The following is a 17413-nucleotide window of genomic DNA, read 5'->3' on the forward strand; positions in this document are numbered from 1 at the left end:
ATGTCTGTCATCTCAGGAGAAATCTAAATCTCAAAGTCCCTGGTAGGTTTGCAGAGATGTTTTATATTTAAACAATTAAGGTTAGGTGGGAATCCTCAGTAGCACATGTCCTCTGAATCTTCCATGAATTGTGGCAAGTGTTCTATTTAGAATATGAAATATTCCTGAAGACATTGAGTGCTATCACAGCAATAGTGTGCAGCTTGGTGGAAAAAAAAGAGGGGAAGCTTTTTCTGATATGGATTTATAGTCAGTAAATATCACCATTAGAGTAGGAAATGAATTGTTTCCAGTGTTTTCTTCATGAACTAAGGCTTCTTAGTATTTTATGCAGCATAATAATGGGTTGTTGTTGGTTTTTTTTTTTTTTCTGACTCAGAAATGTGGGAAAATAAAGGTGAAAATCTTGTTCTTCCATCTTGCGCACAATGCCAGAAGAGCTTTCGGATCAGGTGGTTTGAAACTCCTGATCCTGTATACCTATGGAAAGGTGTTCATCTGCAAGATATTAGAGGTGGCCCTGCCAATAAAGGCCAGAATGACCTGTGGCCAAGTTATAGACTTGCTGCGTCTCAAAAATGCGGAGTCCTAATTGAACTATATTATATACACACTGTGTGTGGCAGGGGGATATGAAACAAAGTTTATTGATGTCAGGTTCTGAAAGTAGAGAGCATGTAAGTAGCCCATTGTAGCCTGTTGTGGAAGCTGAGCAGAATTTATTGCTATCACCAAGAGTAAAGAAAGTCCCAGGAAATAGTGAGGTAGGGACTAACAACCATGATAGAGTAAGACATAGTCATAGACCCTTTGTAATTGTCAGGGGATTGGGAAATCAGAAGGGATGGTATACAGTCTAAACTTTCATAGCAGCAACAGAAGAAAACGAGTCTAGCATCTCTGGAACTGAGGCCTCTTGTCCCCTGTCAGTGTTCTCAGAGGAAGCAGGAAGTGCAGAATGTCTTCTCATTCATGACACTTGCATTGAGAATCTCATATGTGCTGGCTGCAAGTCTAGGTTGCCGACAGTATAGCAATAAGTAACACAGCCTTTAACTCATGGATCATGACAATAGTTTCCATTTACTGAGCTTCTGCTGTGTTTTAGAACACTAGAAAAGTAGCTTACATAAACCATTCCTATTACTCTGTCTCTCAGATCAGTTTAGTGAGGCATAGAGACCTAACATAATTTTCAGTTAATTAACTACTCTAGATATCTACTCTTTTCTCCTTTATGGATCAAAGATACAATTATAAATCTACAAATTTATGTGCATAGAGGGTAACACTGCTTAAACTGGTGATCCTGTGTACTTGTAATGCCATCAGCTTGGAGAATTATCTACTGGGTCTTTTTCCCTATCCTTAACCATTACCAGATGTAAGCAGTCTCTAGGCTACTTGCATGAAAAGGTAGGACAAAGACAGAGTGCCTATCAGAAAGGAAAATTCTCATATTCATGTGCTTGAAATGTCATTTATGATGTCCAGTAGAAAATGTGCCCTGGAATGCTGCTCACTCAGCAGAAAGATGCTTCTTCCCCTAGGACTCACTTGAGCAAAGGGTATAAAACTGGAAACTGCCTTAAGAGCTTAGCCAAGATTGTTGTGTTTTTCTGACCCCAGAGCCCTCGGTTCTCCTAAGATATAAAACTACAGGTCAAAGAGACAGAACCCGAATGTCAGTAAATTGGGCCATTTCATATTAGCAGGTCCCTTTTGGGTCTGTGCATGTGTTTGTTTTTGTTTTTGTTTTTTTTTAAGAAATGGAACTCCTGCCCACTGGTTTGTTCCCCAGATGTCCATAATGGCTGAGGTTGTCCAAGGTCAAAATTAGGAGGCAAGGCACAATCCAGGTCTTCTGCGTGAGCCAGCACCACCACCTGTCAAGGTCTGTAGGAAGCCAGGCAAGCATCCAGGTCAGGCACTCCAGCATGAGACAAGGATATCCCAGCCACGGGCCAAGTGTCTACCCCAGTCTTATTTTTAATGAATCAGATATTTTTATTGAAGTATGACCTATGTTTCTAGTAGCTCCATAGGTATATTTTGCTGGTAGTGGAATATGCATCATAGCCTCTGGTGTCTTGGCTAGTCCAAACCGCAAAATAATAGGCAGGTCTCCAGGTCAACTTCGGGTGAATGAAAGGCTGCAGTTTGCTTGGTAGAAATGTTGGGTCTTGGAGGATGGTAAACTGCCTGGAGCACAATACACAGTGTGCTACCTTTTGAACTTCCACATCATCAGATTCTTTCAGTTTAGGTTGTTTATAAAGCAACCCACAAAACTTCCTATTGTGTCGCAGGCCTGGACTCACCAGAAACCTGTCATTTTACCAACCACATAGGGCTGAGCAACATCTAGGAATCTGACTTTAATTAGATGTTCTCTCTTGTCTTTATCTTAGTGTTTATGGACCCATACAACCACACAGCACACATTTACCCAGCACTGGGCATCTGCTCAATTTAATTAAGACCATCTATGTTTCCAAGGTGTATTTACTTACTTGAACTATCTGTGCTTCAATCACACACACATACAAAGGAGTATTTTTTTCTAAAGCACAACCATTGGAATCTTTCAAACTATCCTCTTTAAATATCCTCTTTTATGTCATTCTGAATGCCTATCTTTCACTCTTTCTAAAAGTAATGTACCTGAAATATTGGCTGGCTCTATGTCATAATAATAAGTGATATTACTTTATATTTTGATAATAAAATATGACACACTGTTTTTTGACAGGTTTATAGATTTTTTTTGGCTTCTTCTTGGAGAGATTTAACGTAGCCTCCATTTTAACAAAGTTAAGAAATGATAGACAATTTGAATTCCTTTGTTGGACATGTGCCGTTCATCTTCTGCCTTTCCATAACACCTTCAGCTTAGAAAGGTCTAAATGGAAATGGACTGACTGGTAATTTCAGCCTCTCCCTGTATTAACCGATGTATAATGTCCTCTTGTTATTCCACCCCTGAAATCCCTGGTGTGTTATCCATGAACTTCCAGGTCACATTCACTAAGTATTTTACCAGGATTATCATTATTTCTCTCTACTTTGTACTGAAAGGAGGCCTACCAGGATGAATGCTTGACTTTCCCCTGTACCAGGATGAATGCTTGACCTTCCCATCTTAGATTTGGGGGGCTTTAAGCCCCAGTGCCTGCATATTCCAGAAATGTAACAAACCTAATGCTGCCATGTTTGGTATAGAAAATGCAACTTTTTCATGACATTTTAACTTTGAACTGACCCCTGCCTTGTTCAGGTGAGCACTCTGTATGCAGCTCTACACCTCATTTATTTCTGCACCAAATGTTCTACATCAACCTCAGCTGCAGTGTGGGAAAAAAAATCTTCACTTTGGGAAAAAAAAGTGTGTGAAGCAGTTGCAGTATACATCTAGAAATCTGGACTTACTTTCTACTGTATTATGTTTCTAGAATAACATACAAAGGAAGTAAATGTTGATGAGATTCAAATTTTATTCCAAAAATGGAATTAAATGGTTGTTATAACCTATGTTTAGAAATTATTGGATTTTTTTTCGTGATTGATAATGCTGATGGGTACAAGCCATTTACACTTTCTGAGGTGCATTCTTTAGTCCACTTTGATTCAGTTTTTACATTTAGTGCTACAATGATTTGAGGGGGGCAGGATGGGAGTGCATGCAGTCTTTGTGTGCCTGTTATCCCAGGAGTTTCAGTGTTCAGACCCTGAAGAATAATCTGGGGTTTATAGATCAGAAGGTAACAATTGCTCCATTGATTTTCAAAAGGCGTGGAATCCTGTAGGCAGAACCCCATTAGACTGTGCCCATAAAGGAACCAGCAGCTTTTTACTGGTATACTTGTTAAAGATTATCAGCCTTGATAGTACTAAATTTCAAAAGCTAGCAAAGTTAAGAAAAAGAATAGGCAAAAGTAGCAACAATACCAGTGACTGTGGCTTGCTATTGTTTGGGCTTTTCAGAGATCAGGCATCAAGGGGAATTCTCTTCTGAAGGAATGATTTGAGATATAGTGCAGCTGAATTGTTTGGTGTTGTGTTTGAGTTTCAGGTTACAGAAACAATCACAAATTAATTCCTAGCAAGTGGTGTGACATTATAGCTGTCCCCTAGAAAGGCATTTGGATTCTTGTCCAATTCGCTACTTAAAAGTGCTATCAATCTTAAAATTATAAGCAGTGGTTTCGGTTTTTCTCTTTCCCTCCTCGCAAAAGTGATTACTTACATGTTTGTTAAAAAGGTTTCTGTGGCTTTATGATCTTACAGGAGAACAAGTGATAAATTTTTAAAAGAGGTTTTCATGGGAGGCAGCCTGCTCGTTCTGCCCAGTGTGGATTCCATCAAAGTCTTGTTCTATGGATTTTTGATTCCTTTTCCCATCCACCTTCCACAGAAGATGTAAATAAATGTTTTGTTCTTCCCCTCTCCCCTTTATCTGTTTCTATACCAGACTATGAATCCTCCTCTTCCCCCACCCCCTCTCCTGGCCGCCACTGTTGTTGCTCCCACACCACCAGGCACTGCTACTGCTGCTGCTGCTGCTGGAATGGGACCGAGGCCCGTGGCAGGATCCACTGACCAGATTGCACATTTAAGACCTCAGACTCGTCCCAGTGTGTAAGTGAGGGTGTCATTTATTACATTTAGGCCTTTAATACTAAGTCCAAACACCTGTAATAGAGAAGTACCTTTCTAATGTGAGCTACAGACAAGTTTATGGCTCACCAAGCAGTTTATGTTTTGCAAACTTCTACCTGGTCACATGGGTAATTAGGGAACTGCTAAAACAAGATGTGTCAAATCCGTGAGTTTGTTAACCTGCTGGGAGAAGTCCTTTCCTAGTTTAGGGAAGCACTGTTTGCTTCTTTACAATGTGTATACAACTGCCGTTTTACCCTTCTTTACTATTTTTTTTTTATTTTTTACAACTCCTATTGGAAGTTTTTCCTCGTCATTTTGATTCCTTGCGTTGGAACACTGGAAGGATTCTATACCACTCAGGAAAAGGTGGAGCATACATGTAAAAAGCTGTGAAGTCCCCAGGCATAAATACCCAGGAGATGCCCTGTTGAGAATTTACTGATGACAGCTGGATTTGTGTTGCTCAGTCTAGAGCACAGGAAAGAGCTGTTAGTGTTCCCTTCCTGCTTTCCACATGTTGATAAGGGCAACACCCTTGTCTTGCAAAGCTGTTTGCACCCTGTGATCTAGAGTTTCTTTCCCCTCAGCTTTCTCAAACCCACTCTCCTTCCAGGCAGAACACATAAAAGCAGGTGCTCCCCAAGCCTTTCAGTTGAGCTTGTGTGTGGAAGACAGCATATTGTGCTTACCAATGGAGCTGCGTCCCATATGTGTGCATTTAGGGCAATATCCCAAGTCTAACAAGTGCCGTATATAGAGCTCCATTCTCCCAGTGGGGACCTAGTCCCTAGCAGCAAGTGAGGCCCTTTTGAAAGCAAGATTGATTCTTTCATACCATACACACACCATTTAGGGGGTTCTTTGTATCCACACTAGGAGGGTCAGATTCAGCAATACTTCATCAAGAAGGCCTCTGCAAGCATTTCAGAGACAACAAAACCCCTCTCAATGCAGAATTGCCAGTGGCATGTATCGGTTCAAGGGTTATACTATACAAAATACTTACAGACATTTACCAAGAAAAAGTTCTGAGCATCTTGAAATTTGTCTACTACTCAGCCTGAAATCAAATATTCTTTTCCATTCTAGGTATGTTGCTATATATCCATACACTCCCCGGAAAGAGGATGAGCTAGAGCTGAGGAAAGGGGAAATGTTTTTAGTGTTTGAACGTTGCCAGGATGGCTGGTTCAAAGGGACATCAATGCATACCAGCAAGATAGGGGTTTTCCCTGGCAATTATGTGGCACCAGTCACAAGGTATGGTTTGGAAAATACATTTTACTGCATTCTAAGTAGAGAAATGTTCTTTCTCATGGCTTTTAGTATATCAAAATTCTTTCTCACATTAGAATGATTACATAGCTTAAGCTTTAAAAATTCCTATCTTTAGCTGCTAAAATCCCTTCTAACTGTAATATACTTAGTGTTTCATATGGATTTCTATGTGTCCAATAAATGTATTGAAATTTCTGTTGCTTTCTTGAATTTACATGTGAGAAAACTTAACTAGAGCATTTTCAGTATTTTTTTTAGAAAATGAAAGAACAATATTTGATATGAACACAGCCTGTATTATTACTATTTCCATGGGTTTTTAAAATGATTTTGCTTTGTGCCAACAGAAAGATGTATTATACCTTATATTTACTAGCTTTAAATCTTTAATCTACTCATTAGTGTGGTTATTATTCCCATTTAACCGATAAGAAAACTGAGTCATAGATAAACTAACGTGAGATCATGTAGTGAAGTAATGCTCAAACCTAATTAGTTTGAATCTATATTTATTCCATTAACTTGGTGATTGCCTCTGAATTTTGGCAATACGTTTTTATAATGCAGTAAAAAACAAAATAAGTAAATAAATCCTTCTCAATTGGGGACAGTTTTGTTCCCTGGGGAATATTTGCCAATAATCAGGACAACTTCTGTTTTTGATTGTCACAGCAGCTGGGAATGGCCATCTAGTGAGCAGAGGCCATGGGTGATGCTAAACATACTATAGTGCACACATAGGACAGCACTCACCAAAAGGATAATTAGGCCCGCAGTGTTACTGAGGTTGAGAGACCCTGTAACACAGTGACAGGAGCTATGCATACTTAACAATGTCTATCTTATTTAAAGAAGACCACTTTACAGTCACTGAGGAAAATAACCTTGGGAATTGAATGAAATGACCTATGATGAAATCACACTGAGAGGCGCAACTTTATAACAACTGGACTCATAATGAATGGTTCAAGTTTAGCTATTAAAGCTTTCCTTAAACCCTCTGATTTTAAACAAATGGTTTAATGAAGTGACATGTTTGTCAGCTGTTGGCCTTGATGCGTAGGTTGGCTAGCAGCCTAATCAAATGAAAATCAGTATTGTTGCAGATGGTGACAGAATGTTAGCGTCAGTTTGACTTGCAAATCTTTAATCAATATTAGCCTTCTTTATCCCACCCATCCAGACAATGGCAGACCCTTTGTGGTACAAAATCTTAATTATAAATAAGGAAAATACCCCAAAAATGAAGTTAATGAGGAAAAACATTTTTGTAAAATTCAAAAATAAAAGTCTCTCTTTTTGTTCAATTTCAGAGCAATGGTTGCTATTCAGTAAATTTTCCTTTATTATGGTTAAAAACAAGATAATAGTATTCTAATTAATGGAATGTTTTACTAAGTAGAAAGTTACTATATACATAATTTTGTCTTAAATAACTTTGAATGTAAAAAATACAGTGCACAAAATTATACTGAGCTTAATTTAACCAGTGAAATGCTGCTTAGAGCTGACCCTACCCCTAAAACAGTACAGTTTGTACAACCTTGGGAATGAAAAAGAACCATTTAACACTGGCCCTGACTTCTGGCTGCTTTCCCTGAGTGAACAGCATTCATTCAACAACAAATGTATTAGTAACAGAGTACATTTAGTAATCAAGGGCCAGAGAATGAAGAATGCATGGAGTGAGCAGGATCATAAACTTTAAAAAAAATTATTTTTACTGAAAAGGCAGATTTATAGAGAGAAAGAGATACCAAGAGATATTCCACTCATTGGTTCACTCCCCAACTGGCTATGATAGCTGGAGTGGAGCCATTCCGAAGCCAGGAGCCAGGAACTTCTTTTGGGTCTCCCACGCAGTTTAGAGTACCAAGGCCTTGGGATAATCTCCACTACTTTCCCAGGCCACAAGCAGAGAGCTGGATCAGAAGTGGAGCAGCCGGGACAGGAACCAGCATCCATCTGGGATCCTGGGTCCTACAAAGCAAGGATTTAGCCACTGAGCCATGGCACTAGCTTCAGGATCATAAACTCTTAAACCTGAGCCTCAGCCAAGGTCTCTTGACAAGAGTTACACTGAATCTTGAAAAATAAATGAATAGGTGAAGAAAGGACATTTTGAGTATGTGTATGTGCACATATGTATTTACACAGGTGAATGTGTGATTGAGGCTGGATGCAGGTTAGGGGAAGGTCAGGAAACAGGAGCCAAGCTATAAAACTATGAGTCTAGTGAAGGAACAACCTGACTTGTTCAGTGGATGGGGCAAAAAAAAATCCAGGGCCCTGACATGGAAAGCTGAGGCCAGTAGCTATATATTCTTGAGCAGAGTATAACATATAATTTCTGTTATCTTAGAATATAGAAATTTCAACGTCTTGTTCTGCTTCAGGGCCATCATTACTTTCAACTTGCTATTCTTAAAACTTTGTAAGACTAACTCCATTCATTTTTTAAGACATTCTGTCTTTAAAGTTCTCAGTCATTTTTCTTACAGGTGATTGTTTTGTCTCACATTTTGCTGATGGATCAGGCCTTCCATCTGTTTCTGTCTTGGCAGGGCAGTGACAAATGCTTCCCAAGCTAAAGTCCCTATGTCTACTGCTGGTCAGATGAATCGGGGGGCAACCATGGTCAGTCCTTCCACTGCAAGTGGGCCTGTTCAGAAGCTCCAGGGAAATGGTGTGGCTGGGAATCCCAGTGTTGTCCCCACAGCAGTGGTGTCAGCAGCTCACATCCAGACGAGTCCTCAGGCTAAGGTCTTGCTGCACATGACCGGGCAGATGACTGTCAACCAAGCCCGCAACGCGGTGAGGACAGGTGAGGAAGGAAATCATGCTGGAACACATCTGGAAAAGTGCTTATCTCCTAATATCAGATCTTCGATGGCAGCTGTTGAGGAAAAGAGATGTAATATTAACACGATATGATAGCCTTAAGAAACAAACACAATAAAATCAGCACCTGAGTTCATTTGGCATACATTTGTCCTGCATATGAATCAAAACCTGGTTTGTGTAGAATTAGACTTTGAGAGACATTAGAATGATCCTTAAAATGTTATTAGTCCTTGAAGCTATGACTTTGAGTCATATGGCCTCATGATCTCAGATCTCACTGCTACTAGCTTTGTGACTGCTGTGTGATCCTCTGCTAAAGGATGCACTGTTTGTTTTTCGTGAATATAGCCATCTGTCTATTTTAGACCCAGTGGGATCTTGAGTAGCTTTCTTGATCTATACCATTGAAAACCTGCTAAGGTAGGCAAACTGTGTGTTAAAGGCTTATAAACTGGGTAATAGAAACAATCCAAAAAAGGAAAATAGTTATTAAAAAAATAGAATCATAAGAAAAAAGATGAGAGGCCACCATGGACTGGCACTGTGAAGCAAAATCAGAAAATGGCTTAGCATCTCTTATGCTATGGAAAGGCTTTCTCTGTAACTCCAGGGCTGTGGGGTTACACTTGAGCTTCTAGGCACTCACAGATTTCAAGGATTGGCCTGAAATAAAAACCATCTCTAATTACTCCACCAGGTTGTAAACCACTATACATCTTTTTTTTGTTGTAATAGATGTAGTAGTAGCCTTTTGGTATGAATCCATTGCAGTGGAATGACTTGTGTCATTGGGTGATTAACATTTATCAGGAAATTGACTTTTGTTGTGTTCCCTACTAGTTGCAGCACACAACCAAGAACGCCCTACGGCAGCAGTGACACCCATCCAGGTACAGAATGCCGGCTGTCTTGGCCCTGCATCTGTGGGCCTGTCCCATCATTCATTGGCCTCCCCACAAGCTCCAACTCCCATGGTAGCCTCTGCGGCCCACATCTCTGCTGTCAGCATCAGTCGGACCAGTGCACCTCTGGCCTGTGCAGCAACCACTTCACTGACCTCCCCGAGCCTCAGCGCTGCCTCTCTGGAGACGGAACCCAGTAGCCGAACGGTGACCATCCTCCCTGGTCTTCCCACATCTCCTGATGGTGCCGTATCAGCTTGTGGGAACAGTTCAACCACCAAACCAGACAAGGATAATAAAGTAAGGCCAGTTTCCTGTTTGTCTGCTTGGGTTGTGTCCCACGGCTTCCAGAAGGTGAAAGGGCTCATTGTTCCCCAGTCCTTGAGGCACTCAGTGTGAGTGAGTTAAGGTGCCAGGTGCTGGGGATATTGTAGGGCAGAAATTCAGGCTCCACCCTGTCCTCCTGTTCAGATCACTTGTTCTCCACAAGAAAAACACCCCCTAGTTGCCAGGTCCTGGGTTGAGTGTGAGGGACACCTCATTGAGTAATGCTTTATCACTCCTCCTCATGCAGCTGCCAGCCTCCTGGAGGCCTAGCAGCTCATCCTTTCTTCATTTTGCTATTCTCACTTCTTCCTATTCATTTAATCTTGCTGGTTAACAATTCAATTTTTTTTTTCATCTAATCTATGAAGAGGTTGAGATTGCGGATCAAATGTGTTATTTGTGGATCTCTTTATATCTGACTATGGTCAGTCTAGTTAGTGAGAGAGGACTTGAAAAATATTAGGAGGAATTATGTTTAAAATCATAGATTTCTTAAAATCTCATTTGGGACTATGTTTCAAACATTGGTGGCTAGAGGCAAGGAAAATTGATAGAGATTAGACATGAACAGAAGGAGTTGATGACAAGATCTGGATGACAGTATTGTAACCATGACTTGTTCTTAATGTTTCATATGTTTACCCTAAATCTCTAGACCAGTTCCGGGAAGCCCTAGGGTAATCATAAACTCTTAGCCACCTGATTCAGTGCTAATATGTGCGCCTGTGCGTTTAAATGCTTAGCTGAGCCTGTAAACAGCAGTTTATAAGGAAATAAACTTTACAGCCTACTTAAAAGTTAATATTTAATTGCTGGGGTAACATGAGACTTTTAAAAAAAGATTCGTATCTCTTCAGTGTTTATAATTAACTACAGAATGTACTTTTGTCTTTTTTTCAAAAATTCAAACTGGGGCTAGTGCCATACATAGTAGTCTAGGTGTCCACCTTCCGCACCAGCATCCCATTTGGGTGCCAGTTTAAGTTCCAGCTGCTTCACTTGCAATCCAGCTCCCTGCTTATGGTCTGGGAAAGCAACAGACTAAAGTTTGTGGACCCCTACACCCATGTGGGAGACCTGGAAGAAGCTTCTGGCTCCTGGTTTTGGATCAGCTCAGTTCAGTTCTGACCTTTGTGGGGGAGAAAACCAGTAGATGGAAGTTTTCTTGCATTCTCTCTCTCTTTTCTCTCTCTCCCTCTCTCCCTAACCCTTTCTTTGTGTTTGTAACTCTACCTTTCAAATAAAAATAAATAAATCTTTGAAGAAAAAAAGGAAGAAAAAGAAAACTGGGATTAACATTCCCATCTTTGCTTACTGAGTTCACCTTGGTCCTTTGTTCACCATGATTTCTCAGGGATTAATGTTGTGTTTCAGCTGGTAGCTTTCTCTCTGCACTGGAGTAAATTCAACATGTCATGTAGTCCTTTATTCTAGCCCAGCCTGATCAAGGTTTGTTACTTTTCTTCTTGCCCTCTGAGAATGATCACCCACCCCAGATAGCAGATCTCTTATCTGTTTGTTCGTGTTTCAAATACAACTCTCAAAATGTTTTTGTCTTTAAAAATGTTTTTGTCTTTAGCATCTTTGCAAGTTTAAGCTCATTCTGATCATTCCTTCTTTATTAATTGTATAGGCTGTGTTATGTCTTTGTTAATGGCCTTTCTCTTGATCCTTTGTGCTTGGGGCCCATTAGGCTGACTACTGAGAGATCAAATCAGTGCTTCACCCTCCCATACATTTCATCTGCAGGGGAAATTTGCAATTGTGTGCATAGAATGTCATTTTTGAGAGCCTTCCCATTTCTCTTGAAGCATGTCCCTCTTTGAATTTCACATCATGCACACGTTGTCTTTGAACTTTAATAATCTGTCCTCTCAGACTTTAGAATTCACACATGACTATCCAGCTTTTTTTTGGATACTTTCTTCCAAGTTCATTGTGTTTCTGCTTTTCCATGAGATTGTATCTACTACCTGCTTGGTCTTTGCCTTCCTCCCTGCTTGATCAGAATTAGATCCAGAAGGGCCAGCAATGTGGAATAACCAGTAGAGGCACCACTTGCAATCATAGCATCCTATATGGGTGCCGTTGGTGTTCTGGCTGCTCTACTTCCAATACAGTTCCTGCTAATGTGCCTGGGAAAGTAGTTAAAGATGACCCAATTGCTTGGGCCCTTACTACTCAGGTGGAATATCCAAATGAAGCTCCTGGTTCCTGGTCCAGCCTGGCTCTTTAAGTAATTTGGAGCATTAACTAGAGGATGGAAAATTCTGTGTGTGCGTGTGTGTGTGTGTTCTCTCTCGCTCCCACTCTAGCCCTACCTTCCAAATAAATAAGTCTTTTAAAAAATTAGGTCTATATTTAGTTTGTTCAATTTTCCAAGATTAACCAAAATGGTATAGAAATTGTAGTTTCAGTCAAGACTTCCAGCAACTGTGTATAGTTATTTGTCAGTGCCCTCATTGTTTCTGTCTTTCCTCAACATTTTGTGATTATCATCATCCATGTGCTTAACCCCACTAGGCAATGCATGAAATATCCCCCAATGGCAACATGTCTGTTGCACTCTCCTTTTTTCAGAACCCAAATATTCTGCATTGGGGTACTTCTGGCATACCACAGAGGTGGGTCACTTTTTAGTGAACACACAGGACAACTGCATCTCCTCTCCTCTCCTCACAGAGCAATTTCTTTGGAACCATGTTTTTAGAAGTCTTGTTTCACAAAGTCTGAGGGACCTCTAAAAGCTGAGCTTCCGTTTCTAAGTTAAATCTCTGGCTAACTTGGGCATCTGTATTCTGTGTTTGACAAATAAGCATCTGAAACGGAATTTCCAAACATCATTTCAGTTATTTCTTGTTTGAAATCTTGGGCCTTTCTACCATGGTTATTTTGTCTAGGAGACCTCTGATAACTTTCACTGTCACCACTTCAGCAGCTTTATCTGCACATTTGTCTAACCTCATATCTGTGTTGCCTCCTTGGCAACTGTGCCATCCAAATAAATAAATAAATCTTGAAAAGAGAGAGAAGTACCACCTCTGGTGTCCTGCTGGGTACCACCCATACTACCAGTTCTGCCCCTACCTGACATATCCTGGATATGTTTCTGAAAGAGAAAGTGGGCCAAGAAAGGTCAACATTTGGTTCCTCCAGTCCCCCTAACCCCAAATTCCTGATGGCACTGTTCTTCAAGGAGCCAGTGAAAAGTTTTCTTTTGAATCTGTCCATTCATGCTTCTTAGTCTATTCTACTGTTCTTGGTTTCTTAAGCAGAAAGTCTTATCCAGTTCTTAAATGTTCTTTTTTTTTTCTGCTCTGAACACTCTTCCCAAAGCGTCTATGGACCATTTTCTTTGTTCAGATGGCTTTCCTTCCATCTTGCTTTGAGAAACCAACTCAGAAATGTGTTTCACCTTCCTGAAGGACTAGAGATCCCTCTTGTTATGTGACCAGCAGGCCTGTTGAGCTCAGTGGGCAAGTGGGCTTTGTGAGCTGCAGCCTTAGGTGGCCATCCCTGCTCCTCTGCACCACAGATATGTTGCTTTCTGTACGTGCTGACCTGACAGAAAGGATAGTGTAGGTTTCCTGTAGATCTCACCTCCACCTCCTTCCAGCAGTGTCATTTTAGGCAAGCCTACAGACCTTTAACAAGTGAGAATAATAACTGATGCTTACTTCATCACATTGCTGTGAGGAATAAATCCTTGCAAAAATATCAGACAAGATTCTTGAACCTGGTGGTGTTTAACTGCCTCTAGAATTTCACATAGCTCTGGGGTTCCCTTATTCTCTCTTCCCACTATTCTGCTTATTATTTTTTTTTTTTACAACTGTGATTGTCAGACAGTGTGAGCTGCTTGTTCTCTTGTTCACGATTGTATTCCCAGAACCTAATGAATTGCCTGGTACACATTACACACTCCATAAATATTTGTCCAAAGTATGAGTGATTATTATTACAATATCTCATGAATTAATGTTTTGAGGTTCTTTACCTATGAACAATAAAACATTATTAGAAACCTGGCTATGTAGATTGGTGGCGACTGTAACCCAAAAGACTAATTTTTATTTTGTTTTCTCTTTTTATTTTTGCTAATTAGTATAAATGCTTGAGAGCAAAGAGCAACAGAGAAAAGACTAAATAAATGGAGTGTTTTTAACTGTGAATTGCTGAAATAAAGTTTACTGTCACCTGGGAAGCAGCTCTGACTTGATGTTTCCCTTATTGGACTCATAGTCTGTTATATGACTAATAGAAGGGAATTGAGTTGATGCTTAAAATTATTCTTTATATAAAAATGACTTTTTTATTATCTTGTATTCATTTTTTTTTTGGTCTAGATAGTTCCTTTTTTATGTATGATGCTATTTTAAATCCTCAGATCTTCTGAAGAGAAAATTATGAGTATAAAATCATGATTTCATCTAGAAATCATTTCTTGGAAAACCCACAAGGGATGAATTATTAAGATTTATACTAAAAAAGTTGCCCCTTTTTCCTGTGTACTAACAGTACATTTTAAAAATTGCGAAAGTGTAGTTTTGATTAACTCATCCATAGTTTTCATTTCTCCTGTTGAATTTTAAAAAAAGAGCAAAGGTACCCTCAGGTGGTGACTGCCTGAATTTGCAAAATTCTCTCTCTCAGGTGGCGCATTGTTCTTTAGTGGAGAAAACATCAGAATGTGATATTAAAAGCAAGATTCTTGCAGCTAGGACAGTCTCCTCCCTGTGATGGCGTCCCCCTGCCTTACCCTTGCACCCTGCCACCATCCCTAATCCTCTGCCTTCTGCTCCATGGGTTGTCAGCCTTGGTTGATGATGATAACCCATCCCTTAGAAGTCATTAAAGCAAGCTGTGTTTAATGTGTTTAATCATTTTACATGAACCAAGTCATCTTTCTTCTTAATCACTTTAGAGACTGTTTCCTAAGCACCAGTCAGTTATCTGATATTCTACTGAGAGCCCAGAATTGAGCTGAGAAAAATATCTTTAGCTATCGCTTGCTAAGATTGTAATTTATCAGTGGACTTGATGTGCCCAGTTGATCCATGGGGGTCCAGGGATTAGCATGTACTTTCTTGTACTGTAGCAGGAAGAGCTGCAAGTTGCTGCTCATTGCCATGAGGAAGTGTGAGCTGCTGGATATGATTCTCTCCCAGCTCATCTCTTGACCCTTTAGACCTCTGACTTCCTACAAGAAGGGTGTTGCAACTCTGCCAGGTATTTACCCAGGCGACCATTGGGTAGAGAACTGTCCTGTGGATTCAGAACATGTGATGTTGAGTAAGTGAGTCAAAAGGTAGTGAAATGAGTTGAGTTTAGGCATTAAGCAAAAAATACAGTAGGATCTTTCTCTTCCTGGAGAGGGGATGAGACTGGCTATCAGGTTCTGTTCCTGTCTAGCCCAAGTGGAGCAGATAAAAAGACGACCAGAGCACACAGCCCCCAGCCCCTCTCACCCCTTTCCCATTTATAGCCCCGAAGTTTGTATACACAATGACCAGCACTAGGTAACTGGCTTGTCCCTTGTTGATGATTGTCTGTCTACCTTTGTTTTCTGCCATTCTGCCTCTAATGGAACTGTGTAATTATGGACACTGATTGGTTTCCCTACAGGGATTTTATGAGTCTGAACTAATTCATGTTTCCAAGATAAATTCCTTAGTGTTGCATTTCCTTGTGATGTTATTGAGGCCTTGGTATTTCCAATGTGTTTGTGGGATTTCTAATGAAGGAGTTTGGTCTGAAATGTTTCATTTTTCATACAGTATTTCCATCTAGAAGACTTAATGATGCTGCTGACATCTTTGCAAAATAGTTTGAAATGATGATTTAAAAGCTAAGATTGCTTATCGGAACGAGAATGAGGGTGAGCTAGCTCAAGACCTAGTGAGCAGAGCAAGGAGGGACAATTTCAAAAAAGGGAGAAATGCATGTTGTGATTCAGTGGGTTAAGCCACTGCTCACAATGCCAGCTTCCCATATCCAAGTACTGGTTCCAGACCCAGATAGAGGTCTAGGTTCCTGGTTTCCGTACAGTCCATCCCAGACATTGTGGCTGCTTGGAGAGTGAACAGGCAAATGAAAGTTCTCTCTCCCTCCCTGTTTTTCTGCCTGTCAAATAAATAAATAAATCTTTAAGGAGAGAGACAAGAGAGAAATGTAAGTGGTTCTTCCGTGGGATGGGGTTGGTACATTTGCTTACAAAAAGAGGTAGAAAACTATTTGTGAATATACTGGACTTTCCTCAAAATTGTGTGTACTTTTTCTGGGCTTCTAATCTATGAAGTGGTTGCCCAATCACTTCTTGTAAAATTTAATTAAGGTATGACATGTGAGATGTGCTTTAGTGCTTAACTGTAAGCAGAAGCTCACGTCTATGAATGCAGGGTTAAGTCCTTCAGGTTTATACCTAAGCCAGCTCTCTTACAGCAATTAGAGGTAGGACAGGCAGAATTTCAGGAAATTAAGCCCATAATCTTGGGTTTCCATTTTATCCAAAAATGTCTTCTTTTGCCAAACTTAAGATGCAAATTTGTTAGGTTTTTTTTTTAATTTTATGTGTGTGTTTGTGTTTAATTTTTATTTACTTATGTGGGAAGCAGAGAGGCAAAGGGAGACGGGAGGACTTGCACTCCCATCCCCTGCTGCCTGCACTTCCCCCAGTGCCTAAGAGGGGACCGAAGCTAGGACTCATTGCTGCCGTGTCTGCAGGTGCACATTAGCAGGAAGCTGGAATCAGGGTAGCAAGCCCATGTAGGTTAAATATCCTCCCTAGTTTTACATCTTTTTTCATCTACTAACCCTGCCTCACTGGAAGATGGTAATGAACAACAGAATTAAGCATAAAGGGGAATGAAAGAGAAACTGCCAGGTTATGAATAACCAAATAGCAACAGAAGTTATTTTAAAAGATCAAATAAAGAAAACCGTAGGACCCAATGGGTTAGAACAAGAGTAGTACTGCTTTTCGCGGTACAATACAGTACAACCTTTCACTGATGTTTTGTTTTTTGTTTTTTCAGAAAGAAAAGAAGGGATTGCTGAAGTTGCTTTCTGGCGCCTCCACTAAACGGAAGCCACGCATTTCCCCTCCAGCATCCCCCACCATGGAAGTGGAGCTTGGGGGTGTTGAGTTGCCTCTGCAGGGAGCAGTGGGTCCTGAGTTGCCACTAGGGGGAGGCCATGGGAGAGCCGGCTCCTGCGCCCTGGATGGGGATGGGCCAGTGGCAGGTTCGTCTGCTGTAGGAGCAGCCCTGGCCCAGGAGGCTTTTCACCGGAAAACAAGCTCCCTGGACTCTGCGGTCCCCATTGCACCCCCTCCTCGGCAGGCATGCTCCTCCCTGGGTCCTGTCATGAATGAGTCTAGGCCGATTGTTTGTGAAAGGTGA

General features: G+C 40.6%; 1 protein-coding gene across 2 annotated transcripts in view; it reads left to right on the plus strand.

Moving 5' to 3' along the window:
* The window catches only part of SH3RF1 (SH3 domain containing ring finger 1), a 170433-nt gene that overhangs the window by 141914 nt on the left and 11106 nt on the right, over positions 1-17413 (plus strand). For both annotated transcript variants that reach the window (XM_058670011.1, XM_058670010.1), the window contains exons 7-11: positions 4472-4638; positions 5752-5922; positions 8505-8764; positions 9625-9986; positions 17048-17409. In XM_058670011.1, the coding sequence (XP_058525994.1) occupies positions 4472-4638; positions 5752-5922; positions 8505-8764; positions 9625-9986; positions 17048-17409 (1322 nt within the window). The remainder of the gene's footprint in view (positions 1-4471; positions 4639-5751; positions 5923-8504; positions 8765-9624; positions 9987-17047; positions 17410-17413) is intronic.

Source organism: Ochotona princeps, chromosome 11 (genome assembly GCF_030435755.1).
Source record: "Ochotona princeps isolate mOchPri1 chromosome 11, mOchPri1.hap1, whole genome shotgun sequence".
Lineage (NCBI taxonomy): Eukaryota > Metazoa > Chordata > Mammalia > Lagomorpha > Ochotonidae > Ochotona > Ochotona princeps.